General features: G+C 34.0%; 1 protein-coding gene across 1 annotated transcript in view; it reads left to right on the plus strand.

Annotated features, from left to right (window-relative positions):
- Positions 1-22,736, plus strand: part of LRP1B (LDL receptor related protein 1B) — a 1,867,078-nt gene that overhangs the window by 1,762,404 nt on the left and 81,938 nt on the right. The window contains exons 82-83 of the mRNA XM_061135390.1: positions 1,517-1,642; positions 9,880-10,044. Coding sequence (XP_060991373.1) covers positions 1,517-1,642; positions 9,880-10,044 — 291 coding nt within the window. The remainder of the gene's footprint in view (positions 1-1,516; positions 1,643-9,879; positions 10,045-22,736) is intronic.

A 22,736-nucleotide genomic window follows, 5' to 3' on the forward strand; every position in this document is an offset into this window, starting at 1 on the left:
GTAACAATTATAGATCCAGCACTTCATCTTTAAAGGTATCTGAGGAGAACTGTTCTCAAGAGTTGTATTTTCTCTGATTGTTTATGATTTTTACTGCTACTTTCTCTCCTAAAAAGAGATAAATATTTGACATTGGTATCTTGAAAGATATGTTTCAAACACAGCCATAAAAATATTGAAGAACAGAGAAATAAAATGTGGCTGAAATTCTAGTGATCTGACTTTGTATATCAGTTCACCCTTCAAAATATTATTTAAGATTTACTTATATTAATAATTATTCCTTATGGTTAATAAAAAGATTTAATTTCATTCAGTATGATCTGGAAAGGTTAATAATTGTATCAAATGATTTCTGGAATCAGGTTAAAACAACATATACTTCCCTAAAACCTTCCTGAATTTCTATTCATGGTTTTGCTGCTCTTTACCAGTGATCTGACACATATCGTTCCAAGGTTAATATGAGGATATCACCCTCTCAACCTCTAGTTCTGTCTGATTCATATTCATAGTCAAATATTGCCACCTTCATTAAAAATATATAAAGTCTACCCTGAGTATAATAGGTACTTGAGTAGTGGTTCTTACACAATGAAAGCGACTTTCATAGTCACCATTTCACTTTCTCAATGTCATTTCTGTTTCATTCTAATGACAGATTCTATACAGAAATCCATGAAGCAGCTGTTGCTATAGAGGATACTGATTGGATAGAAATTTAGACAAAAGAGTAAATGTGGTACCCATTTATCCATGCACACATCTGATGGAAAGGAAACTGTACTAAACATGTTTTCTGAGAGAAAAAGTCATGTTTTGTTTGTGCTGTAACAGATAACTACATATGGATTGTAAGCCTTTGTAAATATCATGGGGAGTTCTTTCTGTCTGTTAAACCAGTCTTGAAACTACTTAAAATGAAAATTAGATCCCAATGATTTCAGTTGGCTAGACTATTACAATAGTCCTAAACTGCACTTCTGTGTCTCAGATCAACTCTTTGCCAAAGGAAAAGTGACAAATTATGTGTTTTAGATTTTCCTCTCCCTCATGGAAAATGTAAATTAAGGTACATTTTCTATTAATAATAGATGCCGGGTTGTTGTTTTTGTTTAGTCACTAAATCGTGTCTGATTCTTTTGTGATCCCATGGAGGCATGCAACCCCCTAGGCACCTCTGACCATGGGATTTCCCAGGCAATAATGCTGGAGTGGGTTGTCATTTCCTTCTCCAGGGGATCTTCCTGACCCAGAGATCAAATCCAAGTGTCCTGCATTGGCAGGTGGATTCTTTATCACTGAGCTACCAGGGAAACCCTTAGATGTTGGTTAGTAATTTCTTTTCATCTATAAAGAAGTACTGTAATATTGAAATAATATACTCCTGGTTAAAAAAAAATTGATGTTATTTCTTTTCAGCATTGCTAATTCATCATTTAACCTTGTTGAATTTTATGTTTTTGAAACCTATTGTACTTATAGTTATGTTCTTTTTTTGTTTTGTTTTGATCAGTACCCAATCCATGCTCGGACCTAGCATGTGAATTCCTCTGTTTACTGAATCCTTCTGGGGCCACTTGTGCATGCCCAGAAGGAAAATATTTGATTAATGGTACCTGCAATGATGACAGCTTGTTAGGTAGGTAAACTTCATTATTCTGTAAATAATGAATTACTGTGTAGAATAAATGTTCACAACTACTGAAAGTGAGCAGAATTAGCTACTCAGTAATCACTGATATCATTTCCACGATATCACTGGTTCGTGAGTGCCTATATAAGCTATTATTTTCTCTGATAATGACTTCCTATTAGTTGATTGTACATTTATTACAAACCTGCACTGAGCACCTACCATGCATGAAAGAGTAAATTAAGAGACCTTTTTATATAGCTCTTGTATTAGTTAAGATAATGATATTTCTGTGGGTACCATTCAGCTGTTAGTTTAAACCAAACTACCAAATCCATTTATCCATTTAGTAACTTTATATTGAACAACTTCTGTGTGCCAAAACTTATTTAGAAACTAAGTCTTAGTTTCCTCTGTAAAATCTGATTAACAATAAATACTACTACTACTCCTATTAATAATAAAAATAATAAACATTTTGAGAACTTATGAGCAAAGTGTAACATTAATTTAGAAACCAAGAGCTAAGTTAGAAGCAAAACTGCAAATGTTTCAGTTTATGCTTTAGAAGATAGAGGTTCGAACAAACATTTAAAAACTGAAACATTATTTCAGATGCTGGAGTGTATTAAATAGCAAAACATAAAAAATCAAAAACAAAAATCGTGTGTTGAAAAGGGTTGGGGAAGAAATGTCTCTGGGATATCCAGATAGACTTTCAATAAATTTATTCATATTCAAGACTTTAGCCATAATGGAAAAAAAAGCTAAGAAAAAAGAAAATCAACACGTTAATTTTATGTCACAGACAAAAAGGCAGTGCTCCAAAATCACTAGCGGGTCACAGCAAACATTTTCCCAATGAGACACACATTTAGGATCTCTTCAGAGCAGGGCTTCCTACCTGTTACATTAATATTTCTCTGTTAGAATGCACTCTTCACGTGAACACAGTATCTGTTCTCAGTCAGCATCTCTATGCGCATATCATTGTCTTCTTGTTCTCTGATGAGTTATATGCCATCTAAACACTTTTGCATTTCCTAAGGCACTCAGTGTCTAAAACTGTCATAGCTCTTTTATCTAATATATATTTTTAAGTACTAAATATCCATAGCTGATGAGCTTGCAAGGATGAATTGATGAATGACACAAACACCAATAAATAGATATTTATGGGAATGGTGATATAAGCTACAGAAGAGACAAAGTTCAAACTGTTAGGAAAAATTTGATGATTATCCAATTAGAGAAAAAAATTAGAATTTCCTGTAGAATATGACCTTAGGATAAGATCTGCAAAGACAGATTAGATTTAGGTTAAGTAGGAATGAATGAAGAGGACATTGAAACAGAAGAAACTGTCTGAAAAGTCACAAAACCATTGAAAGTAAAGAAAATTACGAGTCATTTATTCCAGTTAGTGTGACTGGTGTGCCAAGTCCTATGGATGGTAGGCTGGGACATGCTTAATGGAATGCTAAATGTGAATCTTGATTGGTCTTTTGGAAGACTATTTTAGTGTCAGTCATTGAAAAGGGGTGCGGTCCCCAGTACTAGGATGAACCCTTCCTCCTTACCAATTCTCCCAATCAGAGTTTCCATGATCTCAGTTGTGATGACAGAATAATAGAATTACATGCACATGTTCCAACATTACCTGGTGCATTTTTCACTCACTACTCTGACACAGTCATGCAGGTGAACTGTGTATGGTCACAGGTTCTATTTCAGTTCAGTTCAGTTGCTCAGTAATGTCTGACTATTTGCGACCTCATGAACTACTGCAAGCCAGGCTTCCCTGTCCGTCACCAACTTTCGAAGCTTGCTCAAACTCATGTCTATCAAGTTGGTGATGCCATCCAATCAACTCATCCTCTGTTGTCACCTTCTCCTCCTGCCCTCAATCTTTCCCAGCATCAGGATCTTTTCCAATGAGTCAGTTCTTTGCATCAGGTGGCCAAAGTATTGGAGTTTCAGCTTCAGCATCAGTCCTCCCAATGAATATTCAGGACTGATTTCCTTTAGGATGGACTGGTTGGATCTCCTTGTAGTCCAAGGGACTCTCAAGAGTCTTCTCCAACACCACAGTTCAGAAGCATCAATTCTTTAGCACTCGGCTTTCTTTGTAGTCCAATTCTCACATGCATACAAGACTACTGGAAAAGCCATAGCTTTGACTAGACGGACCTTTGTTGGCAAAGTAATGTCTCTGCTTTTTAATATGCTGTCTAGGTTAGTCATGGCTTTTCTTCCAAGGAGCAAGTGTCTTTTAATTTCATGGCTGCAGTCACCATCTGCAATGATTTTGGAGCCCCCCAAAATAAAGTCTCTCACTGTTTCCCATTGATTCTCCACCTATTTGAGATTTCTACATAACATTTCAGAAATAGATTCTTCAAAATGTCAGCACCTCCTTCCTTGTAGACGATGTACCACATTTTCGCTAGTCCTGGACAACCATAAGCAGTGCTCTCAAAGGTGCCTCCTCTGCACCAAGTCTACAGACACTGTTGTTGGGGTGGGAAAGGCTCCTGGGAGAGAGATTAGTACTCTGTGCAGAAGCACACAACTTATGCTACTAGTGTGACTTTTACATTGGTTCGGGTGTTAGAAGTTTATTTTTTTAATTTCCAAGTTGCAGACAGCTTTTGTTGTTTTTCTTTTATAAATAAATAAGACTGTCTCCTCTATATAACCTCCCTTTTGCCCCTTTACTTAATGTGAATATTGTTGTTCTTGTTTACTGACTAAGTTATGTCTGACTCTTTTGCGACTCAATGGACTGTAGTCCCCCAGCCTCCTCTGTCCATGGGATTCTCCAGGAAGAATACTAGAGTGAGTTGCCATATACTTCTTGAGTAGATCTTCTGAACTCAGGGATCAAGTCTCCATCTACTACTTGGCAGGCAGAGTCTTTACCATTGAGCCATGTAGGAAGCCAGTAATACAAATAATTTATTCAATATTCCAAAATCAACAAATACATAGGAAGATGCTCAAAATTCTCCAAGCCAGGCTTCAATAATACATGAACCATGAACTTCCAGATGTTCAAGTTGGTTTTAGAAAAGGCAGAGGAACCAGAGATCAAATTGCCAAATCCATTGGATCCTCGAAAAGCAAGAGAGTTCCAGAAAAACATCTACTTCTGCTTGATTGACTATGCCAAAGCCTTTGACTGTGTGGATCACAATAAACTGTGGAGAATTCTTCAAGAGATGGGAATGCCAGACCACCTGAGTTGCCTCTTGAGAAATCTGTATGCAGGTCAGGAAGCAACAGTTAGACTGGACATGGAACAACAAACTGGTTCCAAATAGGAAAAGGAGTACTTCAAGGCTGTATATTATCACCCTGCTTATTTAACTTATATGCAGAGTACATCATGAGAAACGCTGGGCTGGATGAAGCACAAGCTGGAATCAAGATTGCCAGGAGAAATATCAAAAACCTCAGATATGCAGATGACACCACCCTTATGGAAGATAATGAAGAAGAACTAAAGAACCTCTTGATGAAAGTGAAAGAAGAGAGTGAAAAAGTTGGGTTAAAGCTCAATATTCAGAAAACTAAGATCATGGCATCTGGTCCCATTGCTTCATGGTAAATAGATGGGGAAACAGTGGCTGATTTTATTTTTGGGGGCTCCAAAATCACTGCAGATGGTAACTGCAGCCATGAAATTAAAAGACGCTTACTCCTTGGAAGGAAAGTTATCACCAACCTAGACAGCATATTAAAAAGCAGAGACATTACTTTGTCCACAAAGGTCTGTAGTCAAGGCTATGGCTTTTCCAGTAGTCATGCATGGATGTGAGAGTTGGACTGTAAAGAAGGCTGAGTGCCAAAGAATTGATGCTTTCGAACTGTGATGTTGGAAAAGACTCTTGAGAATCCCTTGAACTGCAAGGAGATCCAACCAGTCCTGGGTGTTCATTGGAAGGACTGATGTTGAAGCTGAAACTTCAATACTTTGGCCACCTGATGCTAAGAGCTGACTCATTTGACGAGACCCTGATGCTGGGAAAGATTGAGGGCAGGAGGAGAAGGGGATGACAGAAGATGAGATGGTTGGATGGCATCACTGACTCAATGGACATGAGTTTAGGTAAATTCCGGGAGTTGATGATGGACAGGGAGGCCTGGCATACTCCAGTCCATGGGATCACAAAGTGTCAGACACGACTGAGAGACTGAACTGACTGATTGACCAACATAGGAAGAACTTGACCTGGGGTAGAGCTGAGGTGATGCTGTGGATTAAACCAAAATCTACCCCTCTTCTTTTTTTTTTTTTCAAGACAAGTCCTTTTTTTTTTTAATTACTTTTCTTTTGTGTTTTTTAAAATTTATTTTTTAATTAGAAGAGAATCACTTTACAATGTTGTATTGGTTTCTGCCTACAACAACACAAATCAGCCATAATTATATCACCTCTCTCTTGAGTGCCCCTCAAGATCTATCACATAACTAATTTGTTTGGCCTCATACTCCCTCAGTTTCCATTTCTTCTGTGTAAAATCAAATTAACAATAAATACTACCACTACTGGTAAAAAGAATAAATACCTTGAAGGCTTATGTGCAAGGCATATTTTATGTATGCTATATGCACATTATTTCATTTAATCCCCACAAAACTTTGATGATGTTATACTCTCATTGTCCCTATTTTTACAGATGAAAAATTGAAGTATATAGAGGTTCAGTTGACTGTCTAACAATACTTAATAATGGTAGTACTCTAAGGTGGACCTAGGCATTCCACAGTCTTCATCATGATATAATGCACTCTAGTGCCTCCAATCCACCCGAAGTACCCATGTCCAGAGTAATTGGAAAATACTAGAAATAACATGCAGAAAGTGCCCAGCACAATGCCTTGCTAAAAGCAGACACACAGCACTCTAAGATAAACCTGTCATGAAGGTAGCAAATTTTTTTGGTAAAGAATCTGCCTGTAGTGCAGGAGACTCAGGTTCAATCACTGGGTCAGAAAGATGCCCTGGAAAGGGCATGGCAACCCACTACAGCATTCTTGTCTGAATAATTCCATGGACACAGGAGTCTGGTGGGCTACAGTCCATGGGTTCACAAATAGGCAGACATGACTGAGTGACTAACACTCACATTTCACTTCCCAAGTTTTACATGAGGAAGCATTTTATCTAAATACGCACTTAACCAAAATCTTAAACTCCTTTAGAAATTTTAGTTTTGTTTTCAACCCAGCCTGAAAGACATGATTACAGAAAACATGATTGCAACCCGGCCTGAAAGGCCTCAACATTTATTTTGTAATTTTTTAAAAAATCTCATATATTAAATAATGAAAGTGTTAAAAGTATTCACATGGCCTTTATATATATGAGCCTTGGTAATGGATGACTTGGAACACTTGGTTAAGAACATAGGTAAATGGAGTTTAAAATTATTGATTAGTGTAGATAAAAGCCAATTAATTTGATATAGCTAACTTTTTCAGCTCTTTATAATTACTTGCCTTTCTCTAGCTGCTATTGTTAAACGATGAGCACCCTGAGTATTTTTAATCTTCGTGTAGGAAAATTGAAATTCAAATGTTACCCATTCATGGAGAAGTATTCACCTGCTCTTCCCTACAGTTGATTGTAATTGCTGGAGCTTGGCTTCTGGAGGTGATTTAGGTATTGACAAAAGCAGCTTCCATTTTCATTATAGAACTATTACAGTTCCGAAAGACTGTAACTCCACTTTCATTTCAAAGGTAGTGTTATATGTTTAAATTTCTGGTGCCTACTGAGGCACATTATAGAAATGCACATATCCTAACATGTAGAGATTTTGAATATGTACGTGTTTTACATAGAACATCCACCAGTGAAACTGCGCCCTCCCATAGTAATCCTAAGTGTGATCATAATACCTTTAACAGTTATCTTCACTATTCGCATTCACAACTCCACTTAGGATGTTTCATGCTAAAGAGTTAGAAATGTTTTGGTAAATTTTAAACCAACACATGTTATTTCCTCTCCAGATCTTTCTTGAGAGTTTGATGTCTATATTCAACCCTTTGCTAGAGATTCCCACTTCATTTAAATAGGTATTTCCAATTTAATACATTGAGTGATAAAACACTTTAGGTCTTATTGCCCCTGAGTTTGAAACTGAAGGATTATCCTTAGTTTTTCCTTTCCCGCTGATGTGATTTTTATCTTCTAGTTATTTTTAGAATATGTCTACGTTTATCTATCCTGCATTATTTTAAAGCCATCATCTTATCCAGCCTGGACAATTTAAACAGAATCCTAATAGTCCCCGTGCTTTCAGTCTAACCCCATCATTACAGTCATTCTTAGACACTCTAGACTTTTCGAAACTTAACACTACTTTTGAGGAAAAGTCCAACATCCAAGAATCTCCTGTGACACTCTGCTTTTCTCTTCAAATTCACTTGTCTTTCAGTTCCTTCCTTGACACTCTGTAATCCAGCCCAGTCTTAGTAACTTTCACTGAGTCCCTCCAATGCTCACCCTCTGGCTTTCATAGGATCCATTCCGTGTGAGCTGGATTCTCAGTGCACCTCGTGCACACTCGGTACATAATGCTCACTAGGATTCTCACTTGGTGATTTACCTAATGAGTGCCTCAATTTCCTGTTGAAATTTAGCAATACAACTTGTAGACCCAGATTGCAGGTCTCCATCCTTGTACTATCCAGTATGGCTAGAACCCAGACTCTCATTTGTGTGTATGTGTATGGTATTTACTTATGTACCTAAAAATTTACAAAGCTCTATGATTTTAATTTTTACTTTCAAGTTGCTTATTTAATATTCACAACAAATCTATGAGTTAAGTTGTACGTATGTCCATAAGGCTATCTTAAAGTAGAAATAACTAAGGCTTGGATAGTTTAATTTATGCATAGTAAGGAGCAGAACTAGGACCTAAAAGCAAATCTTACTATATCAATTGTCACTTTCTTTATACCATGTATATATATATATATAGTGCCTCATGAGAGTACTTGGTATTACAAATGCAGAATTTAGTAATGCCAACCTGAAACCTCCCTACTTGAAAAAGTATTGGAAGTTGTTTTGCAATGCCAAAAGTATCAGAATTTGTTTGACACTGCTGATTGTCTCTATTTATGACAGTAGTTATGATACTTGAACTGTTGTGTCATTTAACATCGCTGAGACTCTTTAGGATGTTCTTGTGATAATTGCAGTGATATATCCAAGCTGCTGCTATGTCTAGGTCAATGTATCTTGAGTAAAGAATATAGGCTGTTTTGACTTCATACAAAATAAGCATGACTCTAGGAAAAGGTATTTTCTGGATAGACTGCTTCTTAAACTATTATTGATTGTCTTTGTTCAATTGAACATTGTGCCCTGGTCTACATAGAACAGTATTTCTAATGGAGAAAGGCCATGTCTATACATATAGAAAAATAATCCAGAAAATGATTCCAAACCAATCTTTATCATAAATCAGACTCATCATATTTTTAAAACTAATTCTGTGACCTCAAGGAATGATCATTATTTCCTTTTCAAAGCCAGAATGTATTGTAGGCAAATTATGCCTAATCAGCTTATATATGGAAATAGATGTTTCTGACACTTATCACCACCTTGTATCAAATCTAAGTAACTTTTTGTTTTGTGTGTTTATAAATAATTTATAAGTATGTACATCAAAGGGTATTTTTTCATTTAAATGTTTCCCTAGACTATAAATTATATATATATATATATGTGTGTGTGTATTTGTTTCTATATGCACACTATACCATATATATAATATGTATGACTACATATTTATACTATAATATTTAGCTTATATATCTCAGTTTGGCTTAATATCAAACACTCCTTGAAAAATAAGCCATATTTCCCCATACTGTGAAAAAACACTTATTGGTTGAAAAATATTTTATTTTTAGAAAGTTTTAGTTGGTTTTATTGTTTAATGTTTTAACAAATATAAAAAAATGGTAAATAGCACTTTAAGCCTGAAAAAGAATAAAAGTTAATTGAATATTTGTGTTCACCTTCAACAATGGTTGAAATCTGATTCTCTATTTTCAGATAGCATTTTGTCTCTTCTACTTTTATATTAGGTGTATTTAGCTTTGGAATTTTATGAAAAATAGTTAGGTCTTAGTATTTAATTTTTATTTGAATTTTTCTTACTCTACCATCTACTGAATGGCATGCTAATTTGTACATTTCTTCTTATAACCAGATGATTCATGCAAATTGACTTGTGAAAATGGAGGAAGATGCATTTTAAATGAGAAGGGTGATTTGAGGTGCCACTGTTGGCCTAGTTATTCAGGAGAAAGATGTGAAATCAACCACTGTAGCAACTACTGTCAAAATGGAGGAACTTGTATGCCATCAGCTCTGGGTAAATAATTGAGTGGTATTGTATGTAAAAACAATGTACAGTTTTCCTTATGTGTGAAAAATATATAGAAAATACTTAGTGTTGATTAATAACAAATATCATTCCTGGTGTCTTAATAACAAATATAAAAATTAAATCTAATAGTTAATTCAACATAATCAGTGGCAATTGTTCTAAATTGAGTATATCAAAGTTCAAGTCACAGAAATTAACAATAATAATGATCACTATCTTGTGTTAAATGCTTATCATTGACAGGGCTCAGGGCTTATAGATATTCTGACTCTGGCTTAAAATGATGAGGCAAAGATCAGTTTTACAACCCTTATCTTTTCAACTCCAAAATATATATATTTTAATCCAAGTTTGCCTAATGTTAAAACTCATGTCATTAAAAATTAGATTCACTTGAAATATATACATATTATAATATTACATATTATATACATATAATATATATACATGTACATATGTGTATATATGTGCATACATATATATACATGTATACATATTATAATATATATATATTTCAAACAAATCTAATTTTTAATGACATGAGTTTTAACATCAGGCAAACTTGGATTAAAAATATGTATATTTTGGAGTCGAAAAGATAAGGCTTGTGTCTGTCTGCAATGCAGGAGACCCAGGTTCGATCCCTGAGTTGGGAAGATCCCCTGGAGAAGGAAATGGCAGCCCACTCCAGTATTCTTGTCTGGAAAAGCCCATGGATGGCGGAGCCTGGTAGGCTACCTTCCACGGGGTCGCAAAGAGTCGGATACGACTGAGCGAGACCTCTCCAGTATATACATATTATATCAGTATATCTTATAGTATCAAAAATTCCATCTAAAATCAAAACTATTCTGTTGATACTACAATATAGTATATTCAAAAGACATTACTTTGGAAACATCAGGTTACTACATATTTAGATATAAAAGAGATTCTTATTAATTTATGCTATAGCTGTGCTTAAAAAAAGTGTTTTCTACAGCTCATAAGTGAATGTTAACATATATTTCTCTACTGACTTGTATTACATTTAAAATATGTTCCTACTGGGAAAAAATTAACCCTAATGCCTAATAAAAATATAATTTTCAAATTCCAATTTTAGTGCAAAGGAGATTGTGCAACAATTAGAATGCAATCTATGCAAATTCAGTTATTTTACAATAAGTGCAGATTTAGACAGTCAGATGGAAAATCAATTCGTATGTTCTTCACACCCCCTACATGGTTAATTTTCATCATACTTGAATTTCTCACTGCTTCTATTGCTTAAGTTATTCTTTGTGGTATTTAGCATAAGGATAACTGAAAGAGCCACACGAAGAAGCATCTTCAATGGCGTTCAGGAGCAGCAAGCCATTTTCTGATTTACATTCTCAGAGTAAAAACATTACTATTTCTTTGATAGTTTTATACTTATAAATAGTTTTGATATGATTAATTGATAATTAAGATAATTTTGACTACTAATTAGAATTCTAAACAAGAATTCATCAGTTTGATTAAATTTAAAAAGGCATTAGGAGCCTTACTACATATATTCATTCTGCCTGAGGGGGAGCCAGTCCACGAAGTATACTCTGTTGCCATAGGAAAAGCTCTGTACTGAGACCTTCAGTGAATATGCTAATGAAAATCCGTTGAATGTGAGGTGAGAGGGTGTGACCTGTAATTGTATTTTACAACACACATACTGCTTAGCTTTAGGGAAGATGCTTTTTTATGCAAATGAGGTGTTTAGTTTTATTATTTAGCTCTTAATTTTCTCATTAAGATGATCTTGGGTTGCGACCAGATGAGTTTCTTATATTTATCTCTGGAAATATTTAAGCCAATGAAAGGGTTTGACACTCCAAACTATGACTACCAATTCAACCTGAGATGGATCTAAAGAGAAAAATCTCTTTGAAACGTTGAATTTGCTATCCTGATGAGCTATATAAGGGCTTCCCTGAATCTGCTTGCAATGCAGGAGACCCAGGTTCAATCCCTGAGTTAGGAAGATCCCGTGGGGAAGGAAATGGCAACCCACTCCAGTATTCTTGCCTGGAGAATCCCATGGACGGAGGAGCCTGGTGGGCTGCAGTCTATAAGGTCGCAAAGAGTTGGACAGGACTAAGCGACTAACACTGTACTGTACTGTGAGCTATATATAAATACAGCAGAACTTTTAATGTTTCATTCAGATCATTTGTCCAGACCTTGCTGCATTCTTAAAATCCACAATATATCAAGTGTATCTATTCATTTATCTAGAACCCATACATTATCAAGTTTAATATCCAGAGTATTAGATCTTGACATAGAAAGTACATTCAAAAAATATATATATTTCTAATTAGTAATGCAAATGAGTCCTCATATGAACTCAACTTGATATATAACCATGTAGTTATTGTCTTATAGCAACAAATAATAATAATATGATAGTTAATTAAGTCTTTAACAATGCATTTTTCACTTTTTAAAAATGTGGTTTTATAAAACATTGTTTGGTATTATGGGCTGTAGAACCTCATTATCTCCACACAAATGTTAATTTGTAAAACAAATCCCAGTGGGCAGTTCATGGATTTATTCATTGTTGGTTTACTTACAGTTAAGCCTTTGGCAGATTCCTGTGTGGACACTACATAACTAGGGTTTGGGGCAGCCTTAATTAAAATTTATAAGTTTATGACAGTTGTATATAACTATAATAATTGAACAAAGGAAATGTCACCAGTTAATTAAAGGCACACATCTGAGAGGCATAATTAAAATTCTGCATGTAGGAATGAGTTTTTCCTCATTCCTTATGGTTTTTGTAATGAAGAAAACTAAAACTAAAAATATATCAGTTGTATCCATATAGGAAGGTACTACAGAATAAAATAGTTTGACATCGACTATATCAACAAAGGTCCATGTAGTTCATTTCTGTGACCTGATCATAGGAAGATACATTTAAGATAAAGTTTGCCTTGGCAGAGCAATGGAAAATAGAGTAAAGCCTTGACTTATTCAGTCATTTTTTTATGGAAAATAGAGAATAATTTCTGAAATTATATTTTCAACACTGCTACTAGAGGGTATTTATGTTATGTGCACAATTAATCTTCATGTTTACAAATATTAATTGTCTGAGATATGTTCACACTGTGATATTTTTCTTACTGTTACAGGTCTGTTATTTAGACTTTGAATGTTTATATCAGAATGAATCAAGGTTTTCTACACAGTCAATTTAGAGGAATGAAGCAAGAAATTTTGTAAATTTGGGGCAATATTCTCAAATACTACCACTCATAAAAGTTTAGAATTATGCATAAAGGGAGGCAATTCTAATTTGGAAAATTTGAAAATGTATAAAATTGGCTAGATGAAGAGGCAACTGTGCAATTTTTTATGGTAAGAAATACATTAGTATTGAGCTATTTAAACAAATTCAACATGAAGATAGCAGAGGCCCTCTTTGTGGTGCTCTCTGTTACCACATCTATATACTTTGGGACTGAAAAATTTTATTCCCAAGAATGAAGCTGGAGGAAGCCTCCACTGAGGAAAGAAAAATTAAATGAAAGTCTTACTGCAATAGGAAAGGCCCTTATAGTAAAGTAGATGTAGATAAGTTTCTATCTCATTCATTCAAGATCTTTCTGTCCAGGTCAATGCCCCAAATATGATGGTAGCGTATATGACCGTCATCAATTATGATCAAGTTTGATAGCCCTAAAAGTGTTTGCTCAAAGGCAGATTCAGCTAGGAACTTGTGAACATCCTTGAAACATCATGAAACAGATAATGAAACTATATACTGATATCTCTCAAGTCACTTATTTACCTGAGATGTGAAGTACACAATCACTTAATTAATATCTTGATAAAGGTTGAACATACATTTAAACAGTCCTTTGTTTTCCTTTCACTTTTTATTTAATCAAGGGCAGTTTTTAATTTAAATTAAGCTTGATGTCCTAACTCCTTTAACATATTAAATAGATAATGATTATATTTAGAAAGTACTAAGAGCTGGATATTTGGTTTTATTTGCTTTTTAAGAACCCAAGAGAATAAGGTGAAAGTATAAAATTGAAAACATAAAATAGTGCATATAGTTTAACAAATAAGTGACATAGGAATATGCAACTTTAACTAAATAATGTCACTTTTAGACACATGTTCCAAAGATTATATAATAAAAAGCAAAATATTTGGAAGTGAAAATGTTCATAATATAATATTGGAGATAAAAACCTGAATCCAAGTAGTTAATATATAAAATATAGCATATCTAAAAGGTGAATGAAACATGATAAAAAACACTGTAACTGAAAACTATATAATAACAAAGAAAAATAGAGAAAAAATCACATTGTATTGTAAATTTAAAAACACAAGAAAAAAGCTTGTTTATATAATATGGAAAAAAACGCATAGGCAATAGATTCTTCATTACACATCTGTTGTTTTTTAAATGTTCCACCATGCTTTATTTTTAGAATCAGACAATACTTATTAAAAATTAAAATAACACTGCTTATAATCATTGTCAGGATCATGATCATTTATATATATATATATATATATATCAGGGTTTTTTGACAATATATATAGAGGCAAATATATATAGAGAGTTGCTTACTAAGTGCCATGCACTGTATTTGGTCCTTGAATTTTTATAACAGACCTATGAGAGAATGAAAGTAGGATTCTCTCTAATTATGCTTCTGGCTGTGTAAGTCAAATTTACTGGTTCATTTGGACCATATGGTGAGAGCAACACTAAACTATTTAGTCTTATAACTCTCTAGGCTAGTGTCAGAAGGCTTGAGTTGGCTTACTTGTATTCATGGAAAAGACAAAAATGTTTCAATCTCATTTCCACAATGCTGGCTGAGAATGAACTTTCCAGAAGTATAAATAGATTGTGACCTACAGTTTGAAACATGTCAGAATATATTAAGTACTAACTGGGAGGGAGCTCGATAAAGCCCAGTTCTTTCTTTTCCCTGTCAGGCTTTGCTGCATAGTTCTCTGTAACCTTTGTGATACTTAAGACAACCCGACAGCTTTAGTCAACTTGGTAAAATTATGTATAAATGGGCACTCACTTTCAGTCCAAGAAAACATTATATTAAATGGAAAATAGAATGTCAAACCTCTTTATCAAAAAGACTAGCGATTTTTTAAAGCATTCAAAACTTTTATTACTTGAATCTAAGTAAAAGTGAAGACAGATTTCACAAAGGAGTGTAGTCTTGGGGATTAGAGGTCAGGAGATGGGCTTTCTGATTGCATTACTGTAAGTAACTGAATAATGCTATGGTGATTTATCTCTCAGCTTATTATTTTATTCTGTGGGAAGAAATAAGAATGTAGCTTTTGCCCAAATAGTAAAGATGTGAGTAAAGAATATGTACCTTTTACATAGTACTTTCAGAGAAGAGCATTGAATGTAAATGTGTTTCAATATGTTCTGCAGCTTAAATGTCAATTAAATGCTTTTATTGCTCAGATAGAATGTGTATGTCAAACTAAATAATGACTGTATACATAGAAGACTAGTCAGGTATAAAACGTTATAACCAGGGACAAAAATTTGCAAGTACAAGATCCAATTAAATAGGGTAAGCAGCATGGTTCACATAGACAAATAAGTATGAATTCAAGTAAATTGCTTAAAGAGAACCAACCAATGATGTTCACTAACAGTTATCTACCTATCAAAAATAATGAGTACAGTCATACCCTCTTAAGAAATTCACATGTTAAAAAAAAAAAAAGAAATTCACATGTAATTACTTTTGCCAACATTCCTTTATGGCAATCGATCAGACATTTTTTTCTTAAACACATATTTTTAAAAAAAATTTATTGAAGTATAACTAATTTATCATGTTGTATTAGGTTCAGGTATACAACAAAGTCATTCAGATATATGTATATTCTTTTCGCTTATAGGTTATTACCAAATATTTAGTAAACTACACATTTCAAATGGTGAGTTTAGGTAGAAAAAAAGGGTTATAATTTATTTGTTCAATAGTGAGCAGAAAGGTTATTTTGCCTACTAAAATCATATAATATCAACTAAATCAAACTGATGAATAACATTTTTATAACCAACTTAAAAACTGTTTGTTAAATAAGCCTAGCTTTTAAAGACACACAGTATTACGTAAAGTTATTGAAAAGTATACGTTAATAATACATATACCTTAATAATAGTCAAATGAAAATACATGCTTTTAGAAACCTATTACTTTTAGTCAAGCTACCCAGCAAATTTTGCTCTAAAATTACTAAATATGTAGTAATGCTATATTGAATATACATTCAATAAGTATACCATTTTGAAAATTTTACAAACATAATTATTGTCATGTTTATTATAGTGGCTACTGTAACTGAATTATTAATTCAAATGTCAAGGATTCTTGTAAATTCCTACATTGTAATTTTACTTAAATTGAAACAGTCTATGTGGCATATTTTAGATGTAAGCTAGTGAGTTTGGTTAAATAAGAAAACTAATTTGAGAATCTATATTATGTCAGTTCCCTAAGACATCATCTATGATCACTGAAAATCATTAGCATTGTCTCTGCTCATATCAAGCAAATTACTGTGAGTATATAATTAAAGATGTTACAGATTCATTTATCTAGATATAAATCATAACCATGTCATATAAAGTCAATGGTCATTTATCAGGGATTACTAATAAATTTTTATAAAATCTATGTAATTACTTATCTATATAATAGAAAAGATTTAATTGTTATTATGTTAAAATATGCTATGTTGAATTGATATATATAGACCTACAGGTAGATCACCTGTAGACATTTTTTGTTCAAAAGAATGAATATGGAAAAAAAAAAAAGAATTAATATGGGAAAAACATGCATCAGGAATCCATATGGAGTTTCTTAACAGAGGCAAATATAATACTAATAGTAATGGCAAAACCAAATACTAATATTACTGTTAATAATAAATCTACTGATTATTGAGTACTTGTTATGTGGCAGGTATTCTGCCAAGTGTTTTACCAGCATGTGGTAGGCATTGCTCTCATTTTATAAAATGAGATGCAGAATGAAATCCAGTGAGGAAATCTAAATTTTCCAAAGCTGCATAATAAATATCTAACAAGGTCTCTTTCTTAGGTCTACCTGACATTTTAAAAAAAGGAATTCAACTTTGTACCAAATTTATTTAATTACTATTAAATAGTCTCACAAAGGGCTTCCCTGGTGACTCAGATGGTAAAGAATCTGCCCTCAATGTGGGAGACTTGGGTTCAATCCCAGGGTTGGGAAGATACCCTGGAGAAGGGAATGGCTACCCACTCCAGTATACTTGCCTGGAGAATTCCATGGACAGAGGAGCCTGTTGAGCAGCAGTCCATAAGGTCATAAAGGTCATAAGGTCAGACATGACTGAGCGACTAACACTGTACTGTGTTCTTATGAAATATTTTAGAATCAACCATTTTTATTGAGACTGTGAATTTTGCTATATAAGGGCCATGCAAGAACAATGAAATTTAAAGAACTCTCTGAAGTTCCAAGGTATTTCCATATTTTCTTTTGAGCATTATCATATTTAGTTGTACTGATGGATATTGCTTAATAATATTTACCATTGACCATAGTGATTGTAGTTTTGTATTTACCGTATTTGACGTCAGTTATTACTGGCACCTAGTTAAATTTCTATTTTATTATTAATTTATGTTGTATGAAAAGTTGGTGCAGCAGTTTTAAGATATAAGTAACTAGGGACTTCACTGGTGGGCCAGTAATTAAGACTTCACCTTCCAATGCAGGGGGTGCTGTTTTGATCCTTGGTCAAGAAGCTAGAATCCCACATGCCTCATGGCCAAAAAACTTAAACATAAAACAGAAGTAATACTGTAACAAACTCAATAAAGCCTAAAAATAGTCCACATCAGAAAAAGTCCTCTAGAAAGGTATAAGCTTCCATTTATTTATAAACAGAACAGCATAACTACATTGTTATTATTGTTTAGTCACTAAGTCATATCTGACTTTTTTTGCAACCTCATGGACTGTAGTCTGCCAGGCTCTTCTCTCCATGGGGTTTCCCATGAATACTGAGTGGGTTGCTATTTCCTTCTCCACGGGATCTTCCTGATCCAGAGATCAAACCTGCATCTCCTGCATTGGCAGGCAGATTCTTTTTACTACTGAGCTACCAGGGAAGCCCAATGTAACTACATTAATCTCTATGTATTGTACATGTACATCTAGCAAGACACCTTGTTAACATACAGTGTGGACCTGAATGTGGCACTGGTAGAACTTCTAGTCTAGTGAAATCATGTGTATGCCACTGAGGACAATGTTTATAAGAAGAATTTTCTTTTCTCTCTTAGGGAGTCATAGGAGGAATAGATTAACCTATTGAACAACTAGAGATATCCTTGCAGGGACATAAAGCAGAGTGAAAATGGAGGTCTTGAAACTTAAGGAGAATGAACCCAGAGTCGGAAAATCAAGACCAAGACATTCAGATAGAGAGATGATTATCCCAGCTGAGAAATTGAGTCATATCACCAGAAAGAGGCTTGGACAAATATTTTTTGTGAGACAGAAAAAGAACATAAATGCAATTGTTAAAGAGCAGTCAGAAAAAATACAGAGAAATCAACAATGCTAGTGTCTTAGAAGCCAAGTGGAGAGAAAATTTTCAAGTGTAGGTATTAATAAATGTAAAATTATGGAGAAAATCTGAGGAGGAGGATGATTGAGAAGAAATCAGTGGATTTAGTGATCAAGACATTAAAGGGTAGCTTTGCAAGGATACATCAATATACAATAAAGACAGCACCAACATTAACTTCTCCATTCCTAACCCTTTCTTACCAAGAGGGAATCAGAAATGATTGTATGAGGAACACTTACATATTGATAGATCTGGCTTCTCTTCAGAGAGAACAAAGCGATGCAACAGGTTAAGTGTATTAAAAAATAAAACTACAAACCAAGTGAAGGATTGGAGTGACTTTATGATTGAAGATTTTATTTGTCATATGTTGGTAGAGTTGAAAGCAGTAAGTGTAGGTTTCTTTTGAAAAAAGCTCGAGAGTGTACCAATATTTGAGGTTATACAAGTATTAGGTTTATTTTTGTGCTGTGTGTGTGTTCTTTCTTTTAATGGGTAGGATCAAGCATGTTTGGAAGGAAAAAAGAAAAGACTTATTCATCAATGTTTGAAAAATGTAGAGTGCGAGATAAAGTTGGTGTAGAATTACTGTTTTACCCCATCACTGCCTTACAAATATATTCAAATTTAATTGTATCTGAAATGAATAATGGAGATACAGTGTGTAATCTAAGGAAAATTTCAGAATGATTTTTCTAAAATGTTTCAGTGTCTTTGTAGATGGGGCCACTAAGTCATACCTGTAAGCAGTGAATGTCAGAAGGAATAACAATAATATTTAGAGCTAAAATGTAACTGAGTGCCTTATGTACCTGGCACAGTTAGATGTATTTCTCACTTTTTCTCTCTGATTCTGCACAACCACCTCATGAAGTAGGTACTATATATGGCCCCATTACACATGAGGAAATAGACAGAGCTGATATTTGCCCATGGTCCCACACCAGTGACTGACATGGATAGTCTATAAATCCAGGCAGTCTGACAGCATATACTATTAAAGTCTGAGCTAAGAATGCTGTAGAAAGTAGTCTGATTAGAGCCAGGAAGCTCTTCCTCTCACTTCTTCCTCATGTCAATTGATGCTCTTTCTGATTGAAAATAAGTTTTAAAGCAGGCTGTCAACTCCCCATGTATCACTGCTATAAATCTCTATTGATACCTTAGTCATTGTAACAGTACTGTTTCCTTTTCAAATGTCAAAATCTAATTCGGCTACCTAAAAAATCTTTATAAAATGAACCCAATGCAGCTAGTTAGTTAGGGTGTACCCAGAGAAGTTCTTGGAAATATTAGATGGAGCCCATTATAAAATTCTGCAACAGATGGTTCATTTCCCATCAGCAAACCAAAGATCTGCTATATCACCACACTGTTTCAAGTTAGATAACATTCTCTTGAATACGAAGATTTATACTTGTCAAAAATGAATCTTCTCTTCAAAGGAAGAGGAAGAGGAGCTTTTTGAAAATAAGTCAGATAGATTTTACATGATGTGAAGCATATGCTAGGTGGGGGACAACCTGGTCACTCTGCCCTTGTTTCAAAACAGCTGTAGATGAGACGAAAGCATGGTGTCATTTCTCTGAGTAACTGGAACAGAGGAATTTTCAAGTGCCTTAGCAGATTGGGTTTATTTCTTTCAAACTTCTATCATTTTACAGTATTTTTTTTCACTCCTAGTATAAAAAAGAAAAAAAAAAAAAACTAGAAAGTAAGGTAGAAAACCATAAATCTACAATGTCTAAGTCCTATCTTCATAAGGCACTTTTTCTGATTGCCCTAATGCGTTTTGATTTCTCGTATACTTTCTGTGTTTCCCTGGTAGCTCGAGCAGTAAATAATCTGCATGCAACCCAGGTTCGATCCCTGGGTTGGAAAGATCCCCTGGAGAAGGGAATTCCAACCCACTCCAGTATTCATGCCTGGGAAATCCCATGGAGGGAGGAGTCTGGTAGGCTATGGTCCTAGGGCTTGCGAAGAGTCAGACACGGCTGAGCAACTAACACTTTGACTTTGACTTTTGACACACTTTCTGTACTGTTTGTTTCACATATAACTCATGATTATTTGTGTTCCTGATTATATGTTCTGTTTCTCTGTAAGTTATCCATTGGTCCCTGTTGATGTAGAGTTATTACCTCTTTTATTCAAGGCTTTCATTTTCCTTAGTGATCGTGTTCTAACAATCATCTGTCCTCTTCATCTTCTACCACTATTTATTCTCTTGTTTGTGTCTCTTACTTTTTAACTCACCATTGTTCCAGTGAAGATAGTTTGCCTGTATGTAAGCGACAGCTGGAAAATTCACTATCTTTAAAAGAAAAATATTTGGCTAAAAGTTTTAAAACTGTTTTCTGGCAATAAATAAATATGAGGTTGCTCATCTTTATTATGTATATAATTTACCTTGTTTCTCAACCTTTTAGTAGGCATTTATTTGCCACAAAACTAAAAACATGTGTAAATAAGTTTTAAAGCAATGGTTACCCACTGTAAAAATGTATATAACTTTCTTCATTGAGAAGCAATACCTTCTAGCATTTATAAATGTGTGGAGTCCTTTCAAAGTAAAATAAATAAATTGTGGACCTTCAATTCAAAGTCCAATTGTGGACTTTCATTCATTTTATTTTATTCATTTTAAGAATAATGGTTTTCAAAAATATATATGTATAGAATTGTCCTTCAATGTAGAATCTATGGCAACAGCAAAAAAAAAAAAAAAAAAAAACCTCTTATCAGTTTCACACTTCAAGTCTTAGCCCTTGTCCTCATGCATTTTACTGGCCATTTTAATTATGTTGCTTGTCTGTAATGGTGAAAGAAGAGATGGTTGGATATTCTCTGATACTAGACAATGGAATGACATTTTCTGAGTCATAGTTAATTGAGATCTATAATTGAATTTCCTTTTTATTCCCTTTTATGTTGTGGGTTAATATTTTTACAGCCTCTAAACTTTATTCTGCCCCCATTACAAATGGCAGCCTTTCATTTTGCTTTGTTGTCCTTCACCTCTCCTATAGACCTAGCCCTGGACTTCATTTTCTACTCTACAGTTCTTGACAGTCCAGGCAATTAGAAAGACTTTCTTGCTGTAGCAGTTAATTGTGTTATGCGCTAAACACTTGAAAGAACTATTCACCTTTCATTACGATGTAAGTTCCCATAAAACAAATAAAGTAAGATATCCAAAGAAGGTCTGTAAGATTTGCTAGTGTGTGCTGTTAACATTAGATTTCTTAACTCAGCTTAGTAGACTGCAAATGACAGTCCTTTACTATGAATAAAGATATAAAATGAAATAAAATAGGATTCAGTAAGTGCTTATAAACTAAATGTAATATATGTATTTATTATATCAAATAAAATAACTAATGTTCATAAATATTATTATAGATGATATGACCACTTTAAATTTATTGAAATATTTATTTATAATAAACTTAAACTCATATTTTATATAGTTATAGCAGTGATTAGTACATGATGATTGAACACTGAGAAATATGATTGTCTCTATTTTATAGTTTAATGGCCAAAAGAATCTGCATTACCACATGAGTAGAACAAAAATAATTTAAAAAGCAAAATGACATTATACAAATGAACTTACTTACAAAACAGAGACTCACAGACTTAGAAAATGTACTTATGGTTGCTGGGGGGAAGGGATAGTTAGGGACTTTGGGAAGGTCATTACACACTGTTATATTTAAAATGCATAAATAAGCACTTATGGTATAACAACAAGGACCTATGGTATGGTAGAACTCTGCTCAATGTTACGTGCCAACCTGGATGGGAGACGAGACTGGGGGAGAATGGATGCATGTATATATATGGTTGAGTTCCTTCACTGTTCTTCTGAAATTATACCACAACATTGTTAGTTGGCTATACCCCAATACAAAATAAAAAGTTTACATTTTTTTAAAAAAGTAAAATGGGCATGAAAAGAGAAGTACAAAAGAATAAGATAAGCACTTCAAAGCATA

Source organism: Dama dama, chromosome 33 (assembly GCF_033118175.1).
Source record: "Dama dama isolate Ldn47 chromosome 33, ASM3311817v1, whole genome shotgun sequence".
Lineage (NCBI taxonomy): Eukaryota > Metazoa > Chordata > Mammalia > Artiodactyla > Cervidae > Dama > Dama dama.